The sequence below is a fragment of the Erithacus rubecula genome (genome assembly GCF_903797595.1).
Source record: "Erithacus rubecula genome assembly, chromosome: 15".
Taxonomy (NCBI): Eukaryota; Metazoa; Chordata; class Aves; order Passeriformes; family Muscicapidae; genus Erithacus; species Erithacus rubecula.
Window position 1 is genome coordinate 479,234 of NC_136667.1, and position 26,280 is coordinate 505,513.

Consider the following 26,280-nt stretch of genomic DNA (forward strand, 5'->3'; position numbering starts at 1 on the left):
GGACAGGGAGCAGCCTGGGAGGGACCTGCAGTGGGGCTGCACAGGCAGGGGGACCTGCAGCAGCCCTGGAGGAGCACAGAGCACCAGAGCCATGCTCAGGCTTGCTCCAGAACAACTGCCCCAGCAGGAATTGAGGAACTGCCCCAGAACAATCTGCCCCAGCAGGAACTGCCCCAGCAGGAACTGCACCAACAAGAATTGAGGTTTTACTCCATCAGGAGCTGCCCCAGCAGGAATTGAGGTTTTGCCCCAGCAGGAGTTGAGGTTTTGCCCCAGCAGGAGTTGAGGTTTTGCCCAGCAGGAATTGAGGTTTTGCCCCAGCAGGAATTGCCCCAGCAGGAGTTGAGGTTTTGCCCCAGCAGAAATTGCCCCAGCAGGAGCTGCCCCAGCAGGAATTGAGGTTTTGCCCCAGCAGGAGTTGAGGTTTTGCCCAGCAGGAACTGCCCCAGCAGGAACTGCACCAACAAGAATTCAGGTTTTACCCCATAAGGAACTGCCCCAGCAGGAACTGTCCCAGCAGGAATTGAGGAACTGCCCCAGCAGGAGTTGAGGTTTTGCCCCATCAGGAGTTGAGGTTTCACCCCAGCAGCAGTTGCCCCAGCAGACCCCAGCCTCAGCCTGGCCTGCACAGAACATTCCAGCTGTCTGTGCCTTCCCTCCCCTCTGTGCCTGCCCATGGCACCCCGCAGACTCCCTGGAGCACAAGCACTCTGCTCTTGGTCCAAGCAGCACATCCCAGCTCCCTGTGCTGCTGCTGTCCTGAGCAGCCCCAGCCCAGAGCAGTCATCTCCAGAATGTTTGCAGTATCTCTGCAGGAGTTTCCTCCTGGGCTGCAGTTTGTGTGCAGCCCATGCATACAAGGGCACTGAGGCCAGATGTGCAACCTGCAGCTGAAACCTTGACAAGCAGTGCAAATTCACAGTGGGTGAAAAACCCCTGATGTGGGACAAGCCTGATGTTCTGAGTCTCTGTGTGCCCTCCCATCCCACACTGCTGTACTTCTATGTTAATTTATTTTAATAAAACATACATGTGTTTGGAGACAACATATATCACTGGGCTGTTTCTGCTTTAGAAAACAGAATCATTAACATGATATAGCACACGAGTGCATCTCTACCTCGTGTTATTTTTATTTTCTGCTTTGTCAGTTTGACTCAGTCTGGTTTGAACTGCACAAGCTATTTTAATGTCCTTTTGGCAATTCAAATCTGCACTCTCTAAGTATAACTGAAAAGATAACAGTTCTTTTTCAGTACTGCACTCAAATCTGTTCAAGGAGGCTTTAGCTGAATATTCTGTTACTTAAATTAACTTTTTGACTAGTAATTTTAATACAAATTTGTTTAAAAAGCTGGTCAGTGAGAAAAGGTGAGGCAGCTCCAGGAGTTTCCATTTCTCAGAGACTCCAGAGTCCTGCTCTGCAGTCAGACCACAGACAGAGGGATGCTAACAGCAGAGGAAGAGAACATTTCTGAACTATTGATTTTTAATTAATGCTCATTTTTTAATTACTTGTCTTTTTAATTAAATTGCTACCTTGGAAAGCTGGAGCATCCCCAGAGGTGAGTGCACTGCTCCTCTGTGTCCTCCCCTGGAATGTTTTATTGCTGAAGGGAAGCTGCAGATCCCTGGAGCAGCTGCAGGGCCCAGGATGTACCCAGGACTCTGGGGGCACAGAAATGGGAAATGCAGAGGAGCATTGCTGGAAATGCCCTGACACTGCAGAGCTGGGATCCTCTCCCAGGCCTGGGAACAGACAGAAAATCCCATTTTAACTGACACCTGTGTGTGTTACCCCCCTGTCTCTGCTGCTGCCCAGGACATTCCTCTCCTTTCCCTGCCTCACCTGCAGCACCTGAGCACTCACTGACTCTGGGCTGCTTTGCTCAGAAACTCATTATCTGCCCCCCATCTGCACTGAGCTGTGCTGCCCTGCTGCAACCCAGGTACTCAAAATTAATCCCCATCATGGATCAGATTAAATTGTTGCTCATTATCTGCTTGACTCTCAATTCAGCACCGTTTGTAAAGCTAAAACCTACTTTTCATTCTATTAATCAAGACTTTTGGTGACAAAAAGCCACTGCACTGCAATCTGAATAATCTACACCAGCTCAAGTGATATTTCTTCTGTCAGCCAAACTTGAATGTTTCCATATTTTTCTTTTCCCTTCCTTTTGAAGTTCCTCTCTGCCATCAGCCATTTACAGAAACACAAATTTAATGCATTTAATGCACATTTCTCTAACTTGTATCATCTCCTTGCAGCTAAAGGTTCTCAGTGATCAATCCCAGCATATGCAGCTGTTTCAGAGACCTGATAAACCAATTTCCTATTGCTTTTTTAACTGGATTAACAAGGCCATTTCCTTGCTGCTGGGTGGTGCAGTCACAGAGAGCAGAGCTGTGACCCTGCAGAGAACAACCCTCAGGTTCTGGGCTAGACAAGAGCCAGGTCTGAGGAGACACCAGGGAAAGGCTGATGCTGCTTCAGACTCCACAGGAACATCCTCAGAGGATTCCTGTTTTCCTCCTGACTGCCACTCCCTCCACTGCATCTACCCACGGGTAAAACGGGGAAGGGCAGAAATAAAAACGGACACCTGCTTGAAATGCAATTTAAAATGGCTTTGTTCCAGAACAGAGCAAAGGTTTGCTGTGTCTCAGTGCCAGAAGCACTGAGGGCAGCTCTGAGCCCACACCTGAGCACAGGTGGGCTCTGACCCCACACCTGAGCACAGGTGGGCTCTGACCCCCCACCCTAACCCAGATTCTTACAGTTGCCATTAGATTTTTAAGGACCATGGATGAGCCCAGAACTCTGTGAATTTGCTCTGCAAATCAGCTGTAATGAATGATCTGTTTTGATCCTTCCCTGGAGTCTCATCCTAAATCAAAGTATTGCAACTTAATCTTTTAACAAGTTTCCTTCCTAATGAACCTGCAGCCTCACAAGTCCCTTGAGAAATCTGATGTGTGAGTTTAGGTTTGCACGTTTTTCCTTATAAACCTTGATTTATAGATTATAAAAAATAAAATTTCCAAGGGTCTGTGCCCTTGAAAGTTAAGTGTTCATCCAGCCCAGGAGACTGGAAAGGTGACAGTGTTGGACTGGGCTTTCCTCCTCTTCTGGAGGACAAGGGCAGTCTTGAAACAAGATGTGCAAATATTTAGCACAGTCCTACAAAACCTGGAGCTTTTTGAGCATCTAAACAAATCAAAGAAGTTGTACACAGCAGGAAAATTCTGTAAACAGATACCAGTGGGCAAAAAACCTGAATATGAACAGCCTGAGCCGTGACTTCTCCCCACACACTCAGGTACTACAGAAAAAGCACTCAGTAATTTTATGCAATTGTTCTGTAAATTCTGCCATGGTCCCAGCGCCAGGCACTCAGTGCTTGAACCCTGCAGCCACTGCCACAGGTTTGTCCAAAAATTCTGATTAGTAATAAAGAACTGCATCTCCTGGTTTAAAATGAGGACAGATGGGGAAGGAAGGCTGATGCTTCCTCAGGAGAGTCATGGGATGGAAAAGCAGGACAAAGGCCTTCCTCCATCCAAGGAACACTTTGAAGATCCCAGAGTCCTTTAAAGATGAGATGAGAAGAGAGTATCAGGGTGACTCATTTGCTCTAAATGTCCTACTTCAGCTATGCTGAGTGCCAGATACTGTCTCCATAGTGAATATTTACTTTGAGATTAGAACAAAATAGCAAAAGGCAAAAGATAAAAGATTTCTCTCAAAGGGTACACAGGTAAGATAAGAAATTTTTTTTTGGGTTGCCATGACCTGTTCAGGGGCAAGGGCAAAGTCCAGTGTGAGAATTAAAAATGATTATCTTGAAATAGAAGTTCTACAACTCTACAACCAGATCTTCCTGAGACTTTTCCAGTGGCACAAACCTGGCTCAGAGCTGCAGCACTCACACCCACAGCTGCACCTCTGGCTCTGGAGCAGGAACAGCAGGTCAATAAATCAGTTCATTATTAGCCAGCTTTGTTACTGGCATTTCATCTCCCTCTCTGCAGGCACTCTGCTCCTGTCTGCTGTTTCCTGAGATGCTGAGCACGGGGAGGGTCTGCCCAGACCCCCAGAGGTGCCAGTCAGTGCCTGGGGCTCAGGGGGCTCAGCACTGCTGCTGCTCTTGCTGCTGACAGGGCCAGGCAGTTCTGAGAACCAAACCCTTCTCCTCCCTGGTCACAAAGGGAAGATGGAATTTCCCTCAGGGCTCCTGGGATGAGCTGCATGGTCAGTAACACGGCCACAGGAACTGTGAGTGGGGAAAGAAAAATCAAACTGAACCGTACAAGGGGCTTCTGATCTCATTTGCAGACAAGTAAATACTGAGTAAATCTCAGATTTTGGTGGAATTACTCTGGATTTGCACTGCCTGAGCCTGAACCTGAGCTCAGGTAAGCTCATTAAACACCTCCAGCCCCGGGGCTCTGCTGGGAGCACTCCTGTTCAAAGTTAGTGCTCAAAGTTAATCTCGTGCTTAAAGGCTTGGGAGGAGCAGGGCAGGGCTCAGCCTGGGCAGGGCTGAGAGTTCTGCTGCATCTGCTGAGCTTCTGAGGCAGAGTGCAGGGTCCCACTGCCCCCAGACCCAACCTGGGGGTTAATCAGGGCATCCCCAGCCCCAAAACTGGGGATCACCAGGACATCCCCAGTCCTGGGGGTCACCAGAATGTCACTGCAAGCAGGGACACTTTCTCTGGGGAAGAAACCACTGGAGGGTGGCAGCTGCAGCCCCTGTGCCCCCCCTCAGAGCTCCCTTGACTCAAGCACGGCTCAGCCGTGCCAGGAAAGGGTTAAACACAAACGGGCTCCAGCATCCCCCTGCTCTGCCTCTCACCCACGGCCAGGGAGGAGAGAACAAGCCTCTGTCAAGGGCAACCACAAAGCTGCTTCTTTCACATTAGCATCCTTAACATTCTCTATCTAATCAGATTTCCTGTTGGTTGAGGAAAGCTGCCTTTCCTCATTACCAGCTGCTAGCCCAGATTTCCCTCTCCCCATCCCCAATACACATTTGGCCATGCTTGTCTGCTTTTCTGTGTAAAAAGGTTATGTATGCCCAGAGGGAGACTAAATGTTACCAAAAAAAAAAAAAAAAAAAAAAAAAAAAAAAAAAAAAAAAAGAAAGAAAAAGGCAAAAAAAAAAGTCCCACATGAAAACAGAACTATGGGCAAGTGTCCAAGGCTCCTGACTGTGTGACTGTGACTAACCAGACTAACCAATGGGTGCTTTTTAAAAACATCTCTCTCATTTTATTCCCTTCCCTGGATGTAATAATACAACTGAAATTAGTTTTCCAGGAGCTGACTCCTTTTTATGTAACCATGTTTTATACAGACAGCAGCAGCAGCTTATGTTTAAACTATTTAAGAGAACAAACAGCTGCAGAAGCACTTGAGCTGGGCCCTTGTCCTGTGAGCAGTGAATTCCTGCCCTGAGGGACTCTGGGCTTGCTGCTGCCTGGCTGCAGCTGTGAATGATGCACAGAGGGGCAGCACCCAGGGAAGGATGGAGGGATGGATGATGGATGGATGATGGATGGATGGATGATGGATGGATGGATGATGGATGGATGATGGATGGATGGATGATGGATTGATGGATGGATGATGGATGGATGGATGATGGATGGTGGATGGATGATGGATGGTGGATGGATGGATGGATGGATGGATGGATGGATGGATGGATGGATGATGGATGGATGATGGATGGATGGAGGATGATGGATGGATGGATGGATGGATGGATGGATGGATGGATGATGATGGATGGATGGATGGATTGGATGGATGATGGATGGATGGATGATGGATGATGGATGATGGATGATGGATGGATGGATGGATGATGGATGGGATGGATGGATGATGGATGGATGATGGATGGATGGATGGATGGATGGATGGATGGATGATGGATGGATGGATGGATGGATGGATGGATGGATGGATGGATGGATGGATGATGGATGGATGATGGATGGATGATGGATGGATGATGGATGGATGGATGGATGATGGATGATGGATGGATGGATGATGGATGGATGATGGATGGATGGATGATGGATGGATGATGGATGGATGGATGATGGATGGATGGATGATGGATGGATGGATGATGGATGGATGGATGGATGGATGATGGATGGATGATGGATGGATGGATGGATGATGGATGGATGATGGATGGATGATGGATGGATGGATGGATGGATGGATGATGGATGGATGGATGATGGATGGATGATGGATGGATGGATGGATGGATGGATGGATGGATGGATGGATTGGATGATGGATGGATGGATGGATGGATGGATGGTGGATGATGGATGGATGGATGATGGATGATGGATGGATGGATGGATGATGGATGGATGGATGGATGATGGGTGGATGGATGGATGATGGATGGATGATGGATGGAGGGATGATGGATGGAGGGATGATGGATGATGGATGGATGGATGGATGATGGATGGATGATGGGTGGATGGATGGATGATGGATGGATGATGGATGGATGGATGGATGGATGGATGGATGGATGGATGGATGGATGATGGATGGATGGATGGATGATGGATGGATGATGGATGATGGATGGATGATGGATGGATGGATGATGGATGATGGATGATGGATGGATGATGGATGATGGAGGATGGATGGATGGATGATGGATGATGGATGGATGGATGATGGATGGATGGATGGATGGATGGATGGATGGATGGATGGATGGATGGATGGATGATGGATGATGGATGGATGATGGATGCTCCACTGCCTTTGAGAGCCCCAGGCACTTAAACTGACAAACAAAGCTGGAAGGAGCAGAAAAAGCAGGAGCTCAGCATTTGCACAGCCCCAGCTCCCCAGGGCAGCACCCACCGCAGCACAGGGCTCAGGTGGAATCTCCACTCTGGGGCAGATCTCATCCTGCTGATCTCCTGCTGCAGCTCCTGGCCAAGGACCTCACCTGTGCCTGCAGGTACCAGGGAACTGCCCTGGACCAAAGAACTTCCCCAGATCTGCTTCCCTGAGTGCATTTGAGGCACTGGGGATAAAGATGATGCTGGAAGTAGGTGAGGGGAAAAGAGGAGGAATCCAAGGAATTTTTAATTCAGGAAGCATGGATCTTATTTTCCCACTTTTGATTTTAGAAATAGGCCGAGGATATGAGAAATGATGGAGTCCCAGGCTCAGCCAGAGTGACTGAACACTCCCCACACACCCCTACAAAAAGCCTGGAAAGCCTTTTCTGGTGTCATCCTGCATGTGCAGGGAGCCCAAACCCTCAAGTGATGAGCGAGGCTCCCTAGCACTGCCCTGCCCCAAAGTGGTTCCAGGAGCAGAGAAATCCTGAACAAAGAAACCTGAACAAAAGAGTGGCAGAGTCAGAAACACACAGGCTTTAGTGGGCTCCCATGCCATTATCCAGCAGGTTAAAAAAGTCAATTTTTATACTCTGCTGAGTCCTCCAAGCCTGCAATTTTCCATATAACTTCCATTATGACATTTTACTTGGAGAACCCTGCTAACAGCTTCCTTGTTGTCATACACTCCAATACCTTCAAAAATGTGTAATTTCTGTCACAGTAACAAGTTTAAACGTTCCTTTTCTTTATCCTGACAGCACAATGGGGCTGTTACCTGCTGGGCTCCCACTGGAAGGGATTCCTGCCAGGATTTGTTTCAGCCACTCCATTAACTTCCATGGAAAGCACAGCTCAGATCACCTCCCACCAGAACTGCTCGAGGCTCATGCCCACAGAGGATGGCACACACTGGCACGTGTGTTATCAGTCTTGCAGTGGTCTGACACCACTGCCAAGCAATTCACAGAGACTGGAAAAAAGATAAATGCAGCCCTGGCAATCTGAGCTAAAAGGATTCCTGGTCAGATATTCTCCCTCCTGTGCCAGAGACATCTTTCAGAGAAATCCCTCAACACCAAGAAGTGGCACCCCTCTGAATTTCTCAGGTGGCCACAGCAATGCCAGCGTGGCCAGGGCTCTGGTGCCTGTCTGGGAATGAGCAGCCCAGAGGAGGGACACAGGGGTTCACACCAGCACCATTCCTGCTGGTGCACAGCAGTAGGAGGTGACAAGCCTTCCTCTGAGAAGCAAACATTCCCTGAGGATGAGGGACAGTGCCATGGGGCAGTGACACAAGGCTGCAGAGCTATGGAGAGCACAACAGCAGCAGCTCCTGGCTGCACTGAGCTGCCCCAGAGCCTGCACTGCTCCAGCAGATCCCAAACCCCACACTGCACCACACATGGCCCAGGAGACTGAGGAAAGGCCAGAATGGCTCTGCCTGCCTGGCTCCTCTGGGACAGGCCAGGGATGAACTGCTCATTTAATCACTGGTACCATTGATTGAGCCACTGGAGCCATCTCTGGAACCATCAGGTGAGAACTGGTGATTCCATCACTGGAACCATCAGGGGTCAATTGGTGATTCAGACCCTGGAACCATCACTGGAACTATCAGGTATAAACTGGTGAATCAGTCCCTGAACCATCAGGTCAGAATTGGTGATTTCATCACTGGAATTATCAGGTGTGAATTGGTGATTCAGTCCCTGAATCCATCAGGTGAGAACTGGTGATTCAGTCCCTGAACCAGCAGCCCAGCTCAGGGCTGTGCTCTGCAGGGATCCAGGTCCCAGGGCAGGTTCCACTGGGATGCCCTGGAGCTCCTGCTGGTTCCAGAGCAGCAGAAGGAACTGCCAGCACAGCCAGCAGCCAGGGATGCAGGGGCAGGGCCACCTTCCTTCAGGGCTCTGGGACCCTCCTGCTCACCACGTGCTGAGCACCTGCAGAGACTCAGCTGCCACCACCTTCCCAGAGGAGCCTGGCAGAACAGCTCTGGGCTCAGGACGCACTGTGAGCAGCACAAACCCTGCCAGGGGACAGAAATCAGGAGCTCTGCTAAGCCAGGAGAGTGCTGTGGAATTCACCTGGCCTTCCTGCTCACTGACTCATGAAATCAAACCTCTACCAAGTCAGATCTGAGATAACAACTGGGTTTCTTCAAACCCCAATTTTAACATCCAGTTACATCATCACTGAAACAAGAAACCTCTCCCCAGGCTGGAAACTGGAATGTGATCAGAGTTAGTGTTTCTGGTGAGATGACAAGTGCTATTTTAATAAAATACTTTTACTTTAAAAGATGCAAGTTTCCCAGAGGTGGTAAAAAGAACATTCATGCAAAACTTGGGGAATGTAACAGAAGAAACAATTGACTGAAATATTTTGGGCCAACAGCGACAGCTCAGAAGTGGTGCCCATCATCACAGAGAGAATAATGCAAGTGATTTGCAATGAGAACTCCAACCTGCTCACTCTGCCATTCCTGCAGACACCATGGTGGCAAAATCCAGCCCTGAATATTTCATCTTAAAACACTTCTAGCAGCAGTGGCATTATTAGTCTTGGCAGATACTGGAGCTCATGCAGAAAGTAGAGGCTTACCACGTGGAATAGGGAGCAGTAATGCAAAGCACATTTGGCACAATAAGAGAAAGTATTAAGAAATAGAGTTTAAAATAGCTTAATCTCATGTACACTAGATGAACGAGATACACCTCATTGGCAATTTCATATCAGTGAACACAGCGTGAGGAGAGACCATACCTTTGCTTTATCTGAAAAGGAAAACAATCCACTCATTTTTTTTCTGCTCTGCATGCATTTCATTTCCCAAAATGCAACCAGGCGTGCACTGCAAACAAACTCCATCCTGCTGCACCCCGAGCAGCTGCCACGAGCATTCCCCAGCACTGAGCAGAAGCCTGAGGGGGGCAAGGGGCTGGGGACAAGCTGAGCCCAGCCTGGGGCAGGGGACGGGCTGAGCCCAGTCTGGGGCAGGGGATGGGCTGAGCCCAGCCTGGGGCAGGGGATGGGCTGAGCCCAGCCTGGGGCAGGGGACAGGGGGACAGGCTGAGCCCAGCCTGGGGCAGGGGGACAAGCTGAGCCCAGCCTGGGGCAGGGGACAGGGGGACAGGCTGAGCCCAGCCTGGGGCTGGGGACAGGGGGACAGGCTGAGCCCAGCCTGGGGCAGGGGACAGGCTGAGCCCAGCCTGGGGCAGGGGGACAAGCTGAGCCCAGCCTGGGGCAGGGGACAGGGGGACAGGCTGAGCCCAGCCTGGGGCAGGGGATGGGCTGAGCCCAGCCTGGGGCAGGGGACAGGGGGACGGGCTGAGCCCAGCCTGGGGCAGGGGACGGGCTGAGCCCAGCCTGGGGCAGGGGACGGGGACAAGCTGAGCCCAGCCTGGGGCAGGGACAGGGGGACAGGCTGAGCCCAGCCTGGGGCAGGGGACAGGGGGACAGGCTGAGCCCAGCCTGGGGCAGGGGACAGGGGACAAGCTGAGCCCAGCCTGGGGCAGGGGACAGGGGGACAGGCTGAGCCCAGCCTGGGGCTGGGGACAGGGGGACAGGCTGAGCCCAGCCTGGGGCTGGGGACAGGGGGACAGGCTGAGCCCAGCCTGGGGCTGGGGACAGGGGGACAGGCTGAGCCCAGCCTGGGGCAGGGGACAGGGGGACGGGCTGAGCCCAGCCTGGGGCTGGGGACAGGGGACAAGCTGAGCCCAGCCTGGGGCAGGGGACGGGCTGAGCCCAGCCTGGGGCAGGGGACGGGCTGAGCCCAGCCTGGGGCTGGGGACAGGGGACAAGCTGAGCCCAGCCTGGGGCAGGGGACAGGGGGACGGGCTGAGCCCAGCCTGGGGCAGGGGACGGGCTGAGCCCGGCCTGGGGCAGGGGACGGGCTGAGCCCAGCCTGGGGCTGGGGACAGGGGACAGGCTGAGCCCAGCCTGGGGCTGGGGACAGGGGACAGGCTGAGCCCAGCCTGGGGCTGGGGACAGGGGACAGGCTGAGCCCAGCCTGGGGCAGGGGATGGGCTGAGCCCAGCCTGGGGCAGGGGACGGGCTGAGCCCAGCCTGGGCAGGGCTGAGCAGAGTGCAGCCCCAGCAGTGGGAGCAGAGCCTGGCACTGATGCTGTTGGAGAGCAAGCAGCTTTGGGCAGCCAGAACCAGGGCAGTGTGTGAGGCTGAGCTGAACAAACACCGCACTGGGAAAGCAGCAGCTGTGTCCAGAGGGGCCAGAGGGGCTCTGTGCCAGAGCCTGGCAGCACCAGGCACTGGCAGGCAAGCAGGGACAGGAGTGCACGGCCCCCACACAGGCTGGGACACACAGCACCCCCCAGACACCCCGAGAGGAGCAAACAGACAGAACAAGGATCCAGAGTGCCACAAACCTTCCGGCTCTGTGTTCTCTTTGAGGTGCACTTGCTTCAGTGGGCAGCAGAAGATTTCGTGACACTTAGCACGAAAAGGGGACTCTTTTTTCTTTAATTCCGCAGATTGGATGGAATCTTGCCGTAACATAATGTACTCCTGAGTGCCAGGGGGAGCGTCATCCATAACTGTGGTCACCACACAACAAAATGAACTCAGGTTAGAGCTCGAGGAAAGCAATCCCGAGAAGCAAATCAACTACAAAACGTCAGGGGAGGACAGCAGGGGAAGGAAGGTTCACAGGAAGGAAAACAAACTTTAAAGTGCAAAGTATCTTAGTCATGGTGGCAGAAGGGCAGGGATAAACATTTATTTTATAAACAGTACTTCTCATAAACCTCACCACCACCCCACTTCATGCAGCTTTGATGAACAGTAGATTAACACCCCACTCCAGAAGCAACAGCTCCCTCCTGGGTTTGTTTTATTGTCCCCCAGCACCTCCAGCCACCCTGCATGCAGACCAGGAGAGAGCAAACCAGCCAGGCAAGAACGGCCTGGCCATGGGCAATGTCTGCACCAACCCAGAGAGCAACACCCCACAGCTGGGTACCTGCCCCAAACACAGGGGATGGGCCTTTGCAGGATGGGAAACACACCCCATCCCTTTAGCAGGGGAGAGAAACACACCCCATCCCTTTGTCAGGGGAGAGAACCACACCCCATCCCTTTATCAGAACACAGAAACACACCCCATCCCTTTATCAGGACAGAACCCCATCCCATCCCTTTATCAGGATACAGCCCCACCCCATCCCTTTATCAGGACAGAACCCCACCCCACTCCTCAGAGCAAGGATAATCCAGTGACATTTGACTCCATCATTGTTTTCCACGGATAGAGGAGTAGATGTACAAAGGGAAAGCACATTAATCCTTCTGATGGTTTTCTTGTAAAACAGCAAGTAATTTTTAAAGCTGATCTTATAAATCAATAGTGCCATTAATAACATAATGGATGCACAGGCTGAAACGTTTCTGAATGGGGTCAGACTATTAAATAGCAAAAAGATAAAATATATAGCATAAAGAAAGTTCCAGCTACCTCAAAGTATTACACTGCCAGAAAGAATTGAAACACTTTCCCACTATCTAAGACATGAAGCCTTAATAACAGAGACAGTGAGATTCCCCAGCTTCAGGCACAGAGCATCTCACAGGACAGGAGTCAGCTGCTGGCCCACAGGACAGCCCCGTTGTTATTTATGGTGTAGCACAGACACAGACCCAGCCCAGAGCCTAAGCAGACCCCACAGGAGCATTTCCCTGGAGGCACACCTGGCCCAGGTGCAGCCCCAGGGGCAGGGAGGCTCTGCTGCTCCATTCCAGCTTCTGTCCCTCCAGTGCACTCACCCCACGGGCAGAGCTTGGGTGCTCCATGAATGAAACGTGCCATGGACACATGAATGTACTGCTAAAAACGTGAGTATCCTCAGGTGCAAGTGAGAAATAAATACTGCACAGCTCGAAAAAATGAACCCTTGTTTCTTGCCCTCACAAGGTGAGACCAAACCCACAGCAACTGACTGCACACGAGGAATTTGCTCAGCAGTAAATATAAAATAACTGCAGCAACTATCATGTTTCCTAATCAAAACATTCAGCTTGCTAAATATCACCCTGCAGCACATTCTTTAGCTGAAATAAAATAATAATAATAGTTAATTAATAAAAACTTGCTGTCAAAAAGCCAGCAGGAACACAATTTCTCCTTCCTGTAAGCTTCACTGGGTGATGTCTAGCATGGCTGCTGGCACCAGGATGTTTTTCAAGATAAATTCAAACATGTTTACTTTCCATAAACACACCAGCTAAACAGTCTGCTGGTCTGTATCTTTCTTTCATGTCCAACTGCATTTCAGTCCCATCCACAATTGCCAGAAACCACAACATCAACCCTGTCCACAGGCCTTGGCTCAGGCTCCAACCGAATCATCTCTGATGTAATTCAGAGTTTAATAAACTGTAAGGAAGTATCTTTCCCCCTGATTTGCATAGAGAGGCTGCAGCTCTGCTAGCTACAGGGTAAATAAAATCCAGGCACAACAAACCCTCCTGCTCCTGTTGGACTATTGTTCTCGCATGTACAACACAATTTAACACAAAAAACAAGCATTTCCATGGATGCATTCAGCCTTGGATGAACGTTCCAGGTCATCACCTGGCACAGGCTTTCCTCAGTTCCCTGATGGTTAGATCCACATCTGAGCCCCAGGATGCTCCCACTTGCAGTAAATTCCTTTTGCTGGCATTTTGGGAGGACTGAAGTCGTGGTTCAAGCCACAGAGAGCATCAGAGCATCCCTTAAATCCTGCACGGAGAGAAGGAAACTCCTTCCCTCTGGCACAGGGCAGGGAAACACTGCCAGAGGATGGCTCTGTGGGAATAATGGCCACTGTCACCCCTACTGTCACTGTCACCTCCTACTGTCACTGTCACCCCTATTGTCACTGTCACCCCCATTGTCACTGTCACCCCTCTATTGTCACTGTCACCTCCTATTGTCACTGTCACCCCTATTGTCACTGTCACCCCTCTATTGTCACTGTCACCCCCATTGTCACTGTCACCCCTCTATTGTCACTGTCACCCCTATTGTCACTGTCACCCCCATTGTCACTGTCACCCCTCTATTGTCACTGTCACCCCCATTGTCACTGTCACCCCTCTATTGTCACTGTCACCTCCTATTGTCACTGTCACCCCTACTGTCACTGTCACTTCCTACTGTCACTGTCACCTCCTACTGTCACTGTCACCCCTATTGTCACTGTCACCCCCATTGTCACTGTCACCCCTCTATTGTCACTGTCACCTCCTATTGTCACTGTCACCCCCATTGTCACTGTCACCTCCTACTGTCACTGTCACCTCCTATTGTCACTGTCACCTCCTACTGTCACTGTCACCCCTACTGTCACTGTCACCTCCTACTGTCACTGTCACCCCTATTGTTGCTGTCACCCCTATTGTCACTGTCACCCCCATTGTCACTGTCACCCCTATTGTCACCCTCCTATAGTCACCCCCCCATTGTCACTGTCACCCCTATTGTCACCCCCCATTGTCACTGTCACTGTCACAGCACTGGCCCCCTGCCACCCCCTCCATCCCCTGCCTCCCTCCCCCACACAAAGCAAACAAAGGTCACAGATGAGGTTACCCAGGCCCTGGGGCTGTTTAGAGCTATGCAGGAATTTTTATTTTTTTCTCCTTTTAGGGGAAAACATTCGGCTATCAAGCTGCTTTCAGCTCCTTACAGGAACCAGTCTAAAAAAACCCTCTCTAAAATAACTCCTTCAAGTGCCTGCCTTTTGGGCAGGACATTTTGGGTATTTTGTTGCAGTAACATTTTCCTGCTTGAGACAGCTGAGGCAAATCTCCCAGGTATAGGTGCAGTAACAATTCCCTTCACTTCCTTTCATCACTGTTTTGTTTGTCCCATAATTTCTCCCAGCTGAAGGAGTGATTTTTTTGTTAGCCACCTGCACAACATAATAAACTCAGAGCAATACTTACAAGCTAATTGAAAAAAAAAAAAATTCTATTCTGGGGCTGTAAAACACTCAGAAGCTTTTAATGACCACACAGCCTATCCAATCCATCTCACCATTTAGCCTTGCCAAAATCCTGATGAAGTATTCTCACCAAACAGTCCTGGCACTTGTGCATCACCCAGAAATCTTATTTTCAGCTTGCAGCTGTGTGCTCCCAACTTTGGAGTCTGGTTGACTCTGACTTGCAGCTTTGACAATGAGCTCAGATATGGCAGGAAGCACAAGCAGCCAATTCTCTGATTTTTATTCACAGCAGCCATTTCTCAGTCCCTCATTTACACCACTCCTTCTCCCCAGACCCAGGCACCCACCAGCCTCTTCCAAACTAAAGAAACAAAACAGAAAAAACACCTTGTGAAAGACACAACTTTGTTTAGAGGATTTTTCTCAATTAAAGCAGGCTCCAAACGGGCTGTCCTTGCAGCTGGAGGGGTCTGGGGCAGGGGGGCTGCCAGGGCCAGCCCAGCTCCTGCTCTCTGCTCTCCAACCAGCTCCCCCAGCTCCTCTCAGCCACTGCTCCTGTGCCTGAGCTGGCTCTGCAGCACAGATCCATGGCAAGCACCAGCAGAGCATCCCTGGGATGGGCAGGACTGCAGAACCCAGGCACAGGAGAGAGCCTGGGCTGAGCCCAGAGCTGAGCTCAGAGGGGCTGCAGCCCCTGCACAGCCCCAGGGACTCAGCAGCTCTGGGAGAGCTCTGTGCTGCTGCAAGGGGAGCCTGACCTGCTGCTCACGGCATCAACACCACAGGATGTTGGAATTCTCTCACCACTGGTGTCCAGGGAATGCTCCACGGTCCCAGCTCCTGCTGCCAGGCAGGGGCACCAACAGCCAGAGCCTGAACCCCAACACTTCCCTCCAGGGAAGGGCCCCCATCCCAAACAGCCCCCAACAACCCCCAAACAGCCCCCAGCAGCACCCAGGGGATCCCAACCTCACCCAGGGGATCCCAACCTCACCCAGGGGATCCCAACCTCACCCAAACAGCCCCAACCTGACCCAGGGGATCCCAACCTCACCCAGGGGATCCCAACCTCACCCAGGGGATCCCAACCTGACCCAAACTGCCCCAGATGCTCACAGGCTGCAGCACAAGCACCCCCAGAGCCTCCTGCCAAGCCCTGAGCCTCCCTGGGCTCCCTCCCTGGGCAGCAGGCACAATTCCCTGCGCGGAGGGATGTCCAGCCCTGCTCTGGGTGGATCACTCAGGTCACTGCTGAGACACCCAGGGCAATCCCCACGAGGGAACAGGAGCCAAGAGAGCCAAAGCCAGATGGCTGAAACCTCCTTCAGGCAAAACATTTCATGCTGGATTAATTCTTAAGGTTTGCACAGCTCCACCTTCACACCCACAGCAAAGAATTTCTCTGATGATTTTAAATCATTTGATTTGAAACTACTTTCCATTGTGAAATATTCTAAATAAGTGACTCTCTTGTGATCAAAATTGAAACAGCTGTCAGCTCCTCCAACCTTGCTTCCACCAACATATGTAGAAATATCTTAACTTTTTGTTCTGCTGAAAAAATTCTGAAATAGTCTCTCTTTGGGTCAACACACAGAATAATTTTTTTCAGATGTTCCAAAAATATTTGCACAGAACCCTCCCCCTTGACCTAAAAGAGTAATTGGATTAACTGCCAGCAGTAATAGTCTGTTATGCTCTGAGAGACTAGCCCAGATAAGGATGCATTTAGATAATAAAGACAAAGACATATGACATCAAAAATTTGTTGATAAATGCTGCTTTCTTCTTTTCCCTTTTCCCTTCCATCAGGATCTGTGCTTTGCCATCCCAGACGTGCCACTCTCATTTAAACGGCAGCTCAGCTCAGAGCTCTGCTGTGCTTGCCCCCAATGAATGAATGAATGAGTGAATGAATGAATGAATGAATAAATGAGTGAATATTTCCTCTCTGCCTGTTGTGAGTGGTTCCCTGCTTTTCCCATCTGCTCAAGCAAATGCAAGCTGGCTGCTCTCCAGGCAGGTGGGTCGGTGCAGGCAGCACAGCAGAGTCATTCACAGGGGCCACTCATGTCTGTGGAGTGTGTGCATGGCAGGGGGCAGGCAGCTGTGCAGCTGAGCAGCTGAGCAGGTGAGCAGGTGAGCAGGGACCCAGGGACCATGGAGCCAGGTGACCATGGAGCCAGGTGACAGGTACAGGCACAGCTCAGCACCTCACAGTGAGCTGTGTGCACAGAGATGTCTCACTCACACTCAGCTCCACTCTGACCCAAGAGGGATTTCATGTGTCTGCAGTGAAGAGCTGAAAGCCAGGACTGTGCAAATCCAGCCATGAATAAACCCCTGAACTGGTGGCTCTGGCCATGAATAAACCCCTGAGCTGGTGGCTCTGGCCATAAACCCCTGAGCTGGGGGCTCTGGCCATAAACAAACCCCTGAACTGGTGGCTCTGGCCATGAATAAACCCCTGAACTGGTGGCTCTGGCCATGAATAAACCTCTGAGCTGGTGGCTCTGGCCATAAACAAACCCCTGAGCTGGTGGCTCTGGCCATGAATAAACCCCTGAGCTGGTGGCTCTGGCCATGAACCCCTGAGCTGGTGGCTCTGGCCATGAACCCCTGAGCTGGTGGCTCTGGCCATGAACCCCTGAGCTGGTGGCTCTGGCCATGAATAAACCTCTGAGCTGGTGGCTGTGGCCAGCACTCCCTGCCCTGCCCACACAGCCAGGGTGCTGGGCAGCCTCTCCTGAGTGACCACTGCCACCAGCAGGGAGGACACAGAGGTGACACTGCAGAAATGAAACCTTCTACAAGCCAGAACGTTTCCCCAGAGCTTGGCAGGAGATGCAGGTGTCTGTCCAGGTGATCTCCTGAGAGCCACAGTGCCAGCAGCCACTGCCAGCTCTGGGGACACCTGGAGCTCCCTGCCACCAAACATGCACATGCACTGCTCAGAATTAACCTCTCCAGGAACCAAAAGGAAAAATGATGGAGTAAGTTTGTTCTGTCAGGGCTGAAGTAACAGTGGGGTTGATTGCCTCTGTGTATTTTTATACCACATTGCATAATCTGCTCCTGTTGATGTTCAGCACCGTAAATGACACAAAAAACAACCCAAGGCAGTGGGCACAGCAGAGCTCCAAGAAAAAAATCACATTTCACATTCCAGTGCATGAAGTGAATGCTGCAGTCCTCCAGCTCACAAGTCTATCAGAGTTAGCAAAGACAAATGTGTGTCCTAGGAAAAAAACATTTCAACACTGAGCTATAAATTAGCTTCTGGTTTCCAGGAGGTAGTAAGTTTTTATTTTAGTACAAGGAAAAGCCACTCTTCAAACTGAGGACACTGCATGCTGCAGCTGGGAGCTGCCCTGGACAAAAAAATACCAAGAGAAGCTTCAGAGCAATTTGCAGCAGCTGAAAACTTGCCCCAAAGAACTGCCAGAAGAATTCTGGAGTAGCTGAGCTGTGAATCCCCGTTCCTGAGCACTGGACAGCTCCAGTCTGCAACCCCACAGCAGGCACACACTGCCAGCACCATCCATCCCCACTCCTGCCCTACACTGCTCCCTGCCCTGCACCACACACACCCCCAGGATTTTCAACATCAGCCCCACAGCCCCCTGCACACCACACACACCCCCAGGATTTCAGTGTCAGCCCCAACTCCATGTACAGCACAAACACTCAGAATTTTCAATGTCAGCCCCCAACCCCATGTACACCACACAACACTGAGAATTTTCAGTGTCAGCCCCCAACCCCATGTACAGCACAAAACACCCCCAGGATTTTCAGTGTCAGCCCCACATGCAGGAAAACTTGCAATGAATTTTTAACAGCTTGTCAGAGAACTCATTCAGGGAACCAGGTCCTTGCAGGGTGCAAACAAACCCACCTTTCCTCCTCCCTCTGAATTCACTGATCTGTAACTTCCCCTCTACCCCTGTACTCTGCTCCTGCACTGAAATTCTAAAGAGCATTTATTAGCAATAAATCTATACATTTAACTATATATAAATATATTTTATATTTATATTTATATATATATAAATATATATACATTATATATATTATACATATACATATACATTATATATATATATATATTATACACACACACACACACACATATATATATATATGAATTTATCTAACCCTTGCCCACCAGGCAGCCATCTGGCAGAGGCTGTGCTGCCCTGCACAGGGAGCAGGCTCAGCCAGCCCAGGTGAGCTGTGCCAGCCCCAGTCCTACCTGTGCCCGAGCTGTGGGAGCAGGCTGCCAGCAGCCCTGGCTGGGGGCGAGCCAGCAGGGGCTGGGAGCTGCTCTCCTTGTCCTGGGCTGCCATGCAGAGGTGGGATGGAGCTGTCCTGTGCATCTCCAGCTGCCAGCACAGCGAGCAGATGACTCACTGTCACTCTCACTGTCACTGTCACTGTCACACACTGAGTGCTGCTGGGGATCTCTGGCTGGGCTAGAGCTGGGATTGCTGTGGCTCACAGGGGCTGGGCTCTGCTCTGGGCTGCCTGTCCTGGGGCTCAGACCTTGCACAACCAGCTGTGTCTGACATTCCAGGGCTGGAGTTTCTCTCCAGGAATGCTCTGCAGATCAGGTATTGCAGATTCTGACCAGCAGCCTCAGCTCCACATCCAGTCTAGAGAAAGAGCCCTGCTGTGGGCAGCAGCCTGGAAGGGCACAGGGACAGCTCTGGGTGAGCAGAACATGAACATGAACCGTGCTGCTGGCAGGCTGTGCACACACACTGACTCTCCAGGAAGGGAAAATGTGGGAATGCCACTGCAGGTTTAGGCAGAAAGAGGCCAAAGCTCAGGCTGGCCAGAGAACCAGAACAGCCCATGCTGCCCCAGCCTGGACATCAGGAAGGATTTGTTCCTGGGAGGGGCTGCCCAGGCTGGTGTGGAGCCACTGTCCTTGATGTGTGCAGGGAGCACCTGAGCCTGAGCCCCTAAACCTGAGCCACAGAGCCCCTAAACCTGAGCCCCTAAACCTGAGCCACAGAGCTCCTAAACCTGAGCCCCTAAACCTGAGCCCCTAAACCTGAGCCACTAAGCCTGAGCCACAGAGCCCCTAAACCTGAGCACCTGAGCCTGAGCCCCTAAACCTGAGCCACAGAGCCCCTAAACCTGAGCACCTGAGCCTGAGCCACAGAGCCCCTAAACCTGAGCCCCTAAACCTGAGCCCCTAAACCTGAGCCACAGAGCCCCTGAACCTGAGCCCCTAAACCTGAGCCCCTAAACCTGAGCCACAGAGCCCCTGAACCTGAGCCCCTAAACCTGAGCCACAGAGCCCCTAAACCTGAGCCCCTAAACCTGAGCCCCTAAACCTGAGTCCCAGAGCTGCTGATCTCTGCCAGCCCCTCGTGCTGCCCCACACGAGAGCAGCTCCAGCACTGGGTGCACCACAGACATTTACACCTTCAGACCTAAACCAGGTCTAGGTTTTAGTTTTAATTTTGGCTCACTCTTCATCCCAGGACTCCTCCTGGTCAGATCAAGCTTTTATCCTATCCAAGGCTGGATCAGCCAGGTGCCCCCTCCAGCTCTCAGCATTTCATTGCTGCTGCTCCTGGCAGATGGAGAGCTTAGATGAAAACAAGCAAATACTGGGGAAAAACTATTCCTGAAAAAGCTGAATATTTATGGCTTGTACACAGGAGCCTGACTGGCAAGTGAACGTTCAGGTAGAGATAAAAGGAGTGACAGAAGAGTAACTTTTATCTATGCAGACTGCACTTAATGACTGCATCAACATTTGCAGGTGATTAGGGCCAACCCAGAGCTTTGTTGTTCCTTTGTTCTGTTTCTGAAGGGTTCGGACTTTATTTATTCTTTTTCTTCTTTTTTTCCTTTCTTCCTCCCCCCCATAGCTGCAACTAAATATAAATTTTGGCTTTTAAAGCCCAATTTCCATGAATAGAATGCAGCTGACAGGCTGGGGATGATGCTCGCTAGCTGAGCACTGGCAGAGATAAGCGGGCAGGGTGAGCGGGGTGGGCTCTGTCAGCTCCCCATGCCAAGCTCGGAGCAGTGTCTGCCCCCTCGGGATGTTCTTCCTGCAGGAGATGAGCCCCTGTGCTGAGGAAGGGAGGAGGGCTCTGTGCCACCAGGGACAGGGACACAGCCTGACGCTGCTGCTCTGCAATTGCTCATCATCAGTTTAATTACGGAGCCACTGGAAGGTGTGGCCGAGCTGCCAGGCTGCTCTGCTGGGACAGCTCACTGCTCTGGGCTGCCTGTGCTGGGCAATCCTGCAGCCCCAGCCCTGCAGGGTCACTGCAGGGTCACACCCTGTCCCCAGGACACCGAGGGGACAAGGGCACCGAGTCCAGAGAGGAATCTCCAACAGCTCCATCAGAGTGCCAGAACAAACCCACAGCCCCTCCACTCTCCTTTCAGCTCTGCCTTTGATTTGCACATCAAATGCTCTGCAGCCACAAACCAAATGATGCTGATAAAATTAGATCAAGGTACTCCTTTTCTTTGGAGATGGGCCATTTGATGCTGCAAAGTGTCACCAAGTGAATCCTTCTGGAGGCAGACTGAGTGTCCTGGCTGTGAGGAAAGGAAGCAGCACAGGCTGGAAGGGAGCAGTGAGGAGTCTGAGCCCCCAGAGGATGGGCTGTGACCCACAGCACGGCTTAAATGCAGATGCTTTTGCTCCAATTACCTGAGGCTTAACCAAATAATTACAGAGGATGTTTCCCTCTCACTGTGCTCAGATCTGCTCCTTGCCATGTGCCAACAATTGCATTATTAGCAGAGAGCACAGGCAGGCACGGAGGGCAAAATCAGGCTGATTGCTGCAGCCCGAGCTGCCAGGCACTGACCAGCACTGCCCAGCCAGGCACAGCCTGGGCAGGGTCTGAGGCTGCCACGGGAGCTCTGCAGAGCAAGCAAACCATTAGAGAAAGAAGTAGGAGCTGAGCAGCTCCTGGCGAGAGCCTGGGCTGCTCCTGGCAGGAATCTTGTTCAGCAGGTGATGGCAATGCCCAGGAGGAGAGAGCTGGTGCTGCTGAGCACAGCCCTGCACTGCAGCCCCAGCCCCTCACCTGCTGCCCCTGCCCGCCCCAAGGGCACTGCCAGCATCCCCTGCCCACCACAAGGGCACTGCCAGCATCACCAGTGCACCCCAAAGGCACTGCCAGCATCCCCAGGGTGCCCCAAGGGCACTGCCAGCATCCCCAGGGTGCCCCAAAGGCACTGCCAGCATCCCCAGGGTGCCCCAAGGGCACTGCCAGCATCCCCAGGGTACCCCAAGGGCACTGCCAGCATCCCCTGCCCACCCCAAAGGCACTGCCAGCATCCCCTGCCCACCACAAGGGCACTGCCAGCATCCCCAGGGTGCCCCAAGGGCACTGCCAGCATCCCCTGCCCACCCCAAGGGCACTGCCAGCGTCCCCAGGGTACCCCAAGGGCACTGCCAGCATCCCCTGCCCACCCCATGGGCACTGCCAGCATCCCCAGGGTGCCCCTGCATGGGCTCAACCCTGCCCAGCCTGGCACCCACAGGCCCTCCCCAAAGCCCTCAGCTCTCCCACCTCCACTAAAATTAAAACTGGCAAACTGACTGCTGTCCTTGGCACTCCTGACATCTATTTATCCTTTTTTTTTCTTTCTCTCATTCTTGCTCTCTGCACCTGACACAGGTGTCAGAAAGGACGTAGGTGGAGAGAGCACCTGACACAAGAATGAAACAAACCCTCCACAGTAAAACTTTCCTCCAGAGCAGCAAAGGCTCCAGCCCCAGATTCTGCCTCCCTCTCTGCAGGAGCAGGGCAAGAGATCACCCAGATGTAATTTCAGCAAACAATAAATCCCTTTATCAGTGCTGCTGCCCTGGAAGTCAGGAGATGGAAATCTCAATCTGATTTTCCAGCTTCTACAGCGTTTCATTCCATAAGATCATTAAACTGCAGGCTCAAAGTCACAGTTTAAATCATGGCTTTCTGCAGAAAAGTCTAAGCTGCAAACAATCAAACTGTGATTCATAATCTGTCTTTCCAGTCAATATATCATGTCTAGCAAACATCGATTTACATGTAAGATTAGACTTTGTGGTTGCACTTTCCAAAGCTATTCAATAGCAGCAATCACAGCCAGCAATTGACAGGTGATTTTTCCAGCATGCACAAATTAATCTTTGCTAATTGGACCCTAAATTACAAAAGTCTCATGATTCATTTTCCCATACAAAACCGCAGGTTAGTTTGGTTTCTTGGTCACATTATTCTCCCCCTGCACCTTGTCCTTCCATTATTAACCTCAGTGCTCATCCCTCGTTCTTTCAGAGCTCATTTCCTCTCTGTGTTTGGTGGAAATTCAGCCTTTCCCTCTCCGTGTGTGACCCCCTGGGCTGAGCAGGCTCAGCTCCTGCCCCTGCAGGTGCCAGCCCTGCTGGGGAAGGCACCAGCAGCCCCACAGGGACTGGCACTGGCACCTGCTGATTTATTAATAGAGAGGATCACACAGAGCCTGAGGTAAATTAAAATTCCAATTCTGCTGTTCTGTGTCAGGCTGGAACATGCCAGGCTGCTGTCTGATTTGGTTTCTAGCAAAGCAGGCTAACAAACTTCCTTCCAAGCCATTAATTCAGATCTGCAATAAGCTAACACAACTGCACTGGCTCATTAAAGCAATTTGAGGCAACCTGCAGTCATTAGAGCAGCCACCATCTACATCCTGGGACTGCAGCCTTGTTTCCAGAGATGACCTGCTGTGCCAAATGCCTCTTGAGTCTCAGGGAAACTTCAGGGAAACAGCAAAATGGGAAACCTTGATTTGCTCAGGCTTTGAAATCCATTCAAATGCAAGACTATTAAAACATTTTGAGTCTCTTTCTTTCATCCAGAAAAGGATAATTTAACCAGATGAAGGGGAATTCTTCACTAAAGGCAGGACCATGGTGACAGCCATGCAGGATGCAAGTTTACAGATAAAAGTGATAAACTCCCTGCTGGATCTGCTGGAAAGGAAATAGAGGAATTACAAATTATGAGTGTGCCATAGCTGAAATAACAAGAACCAACCTGTGACCTTGTCTGCCTTCAGTGAGCTGCTGCCCAGGTAAAGGAAAAACAAAAACCTTGCTGTGCTTGGTAAAAAGGGACACCAGCAAGGAGGAGAGAGATCTGAGGCACAGTCACCTTCCAGCAGGGACAGCAGCACCAGGCACCAAGCTCAGCTCAACTAAGCCTGGCCCTGCAACTACATCAGCCCCTTCCAGCAGCTGGAGGTGCAGCACAGAATCCTCCAGTGAGGCTGATTTTGGGTGCTCCTGGAGGAACTGAGCAGTTTAATCAAAGCAATGGACTCAGCACACTGAGGGCTAATGGAAGGGACAGGGTGCAGCTCTGACCTGTGCCACAGGAAAATCATCTGCCTAAACCACAGCAACAGCAGCAAAATCATCCCTGGAGTGTGTCCTGAACAAAACCTGCAATTCCAGAGTTCCCACCAGCACTGGGGATGGGGCTGCACAGGCTCTGCAGCTGCTCCTCCTGCTCTGATGAGCTCATGGAAAACTGTTAAATTGAACGTTTTTATTTTATTTTCATTTCAAATCACTGTATCTCACACACCAGAGCTGGGAGAAGCACCTGGAACGTGCATGGAGGGTTCTGGGACCAGAACCAGAGTTTTCCTACCCTCAATGTCTCATGTGAACATGAAAACTCACTTTATCTGCAGGAGACAGCACATCCTCTGTCCCCCTGGGCTGGCCCAGCTCAGGCTCAGCTCTCAGCTCTGCTTTCCCTCCCCAGGACTGATCCTCCCGTGTCTCCATGACTTCCACAGGGACTGTCAGACAGAAGGAAGGAGAGTTTCCTCCAGAACTTTCTTGCTGAAAACACTTCTGAAGTTCTTCCTCAATTCTTTTTTAGAAAGCCTCCTGAGAAACCTGCTGTGTTTTATTTTGCTCTGTGATGTGAACAGTGAATCTATCCCTCAGTACCTGTCTCACAGGTGGATCCAGGGGGATTCTCCCTCCCCTCCTGGGCTCTGGGCTGGCTCAGGTCCTTGCCAGGCCAGACAGTGAATTCACTCAGCCCTGCCTCTGGTGAGCAGCACAGCCCAAGCCCAGCCCCTCCTGGGAGCTGAGACCCTGGGCCAGCAGGGAGCAGAGCCCACACTCCACAGCAGAATAATCTCAGATTATTCTGGGACACTGCCAAGGTTTTCTGGAGAGCTGCACCAGACACAGCCTGAGCTCTCCTCAAAACCCACCTGCCCACCAAGAAACACTCTGGTATCAAACTGAACAGATTTTATTTTGGTTTTTATAAAAAATCACTGTGCTCCTATTTGCTGCCAAATCTCAGTTTTAATTTTTAAAGATTTTCCTGCCTATGTCAATTAGAATTGTGACCACATCTTGGTTTCATTTTCCTCCCACTTTTTCTCTGGCTAGAAAACCCTCTTAATTTAAGTTTGTTAACATTTCCTGTTTTCCTTCTGTGTGCAGAGAGATTTTAGGCATTAAAACATGGAAATGACTAAATCAGGAGAAGGACAGTGAAGACACACAATTACACAGTAATTAGTGAACCTGCAGCCTTATTTCTGTGAAACAAAGGAAGAAGCTGCTCCAGTCTCTGCAGAAATGTGGAAATGAGCCAGCAGAGCAGGAGCTGGGGGGTTCCAGTGCTCCAGGCTTGGGATTCAATGGGATTTAACTGTGGGAGCCCCCAGGAGCCCAGAGCAGCCCCATCCCTCTGTTTGCTCTGCCCTGGCTCTCCTGGTGCAGGGATGTGCATGGCCAGCACTGCTGCTCCTTCACATCTGTCCTGCTCTAAGGGACACATCTGGAACAGCAGCTCTCAACATCTCAGCTCCCCCAGATGTTCCCCCTCTCTGCCCATGTCCCAAACACAGAATTCCCCCCTCAAACCCAAATGTGGTCGAAGTTCACTGAGCAGTGCAGCTGCTCTTCCCACCCTCCTCTCTCCACTTCTGGCGTTTCAGCACCATCACACCCACAGAGCACCAGCACAAAGCTGAAATGCATCCTGGTGAGGAGCTGGGAGCAGGAGATGTTTGTACAGACAGCCACAACCACACCAGCCTGCCAAGAACCTGCAGCAGGCATTCCACTCCTGACTCCTGCAGGAAATTTCCCCACCCACATTTTCAGCCCTGAGGGTGAAGGAGACTCTTGGAAAAATGGAGCAGAGTGTTCCAAGCAGCAGCAGATCACATGCAGCACAGCCATGCCTCCAAATCCACCAGAAGGTCACCAAGCCTGCACACTGGGAGCTGGGATCTATTTAAACATTGCCCTGCAAAGTGTTATTTCTTCCCTGTGGCCAAAGGCAGCTCAGCCCTGAGCTGTGGGATGTGCTGCAGGGTCTGCAGGCTGCTGAGACCCCTCTGGCAGGGTCACCACTCCCAGCTGGCCAGAGGAAAC

At 51.3% G+C, this 26,280-nt stretch overlaps 1 protein-coding gene across 2 annotated transcripts in view; it reads right to left on the bottom strand.

The window, feature by feature from the left end:
• The window catches only part of FGF13 (fibroblast growth factor 13), a 145,175-nt gene that overhangs the window by 59,012 nt on the left and 59,883 nt on the right, over positions 1–26,280 (bottom strand). Inside the window, exon 2 of one of the 2 annotated variants that reach the window (XM_079318674.1) lies at positions 11,295–11,462. The exons of the other annotated variant lie outside the window; for it this stretch is intronic. Coding sequence (XP_079174800.1) covers positions 11,295–11,462 — 168 coding nt within the window. The remainder of the gene's footprint in view (positions 1–11,294; positions 11,463–26,280) is intronic. 2 annotated transcript variants of the gene reach the window in all.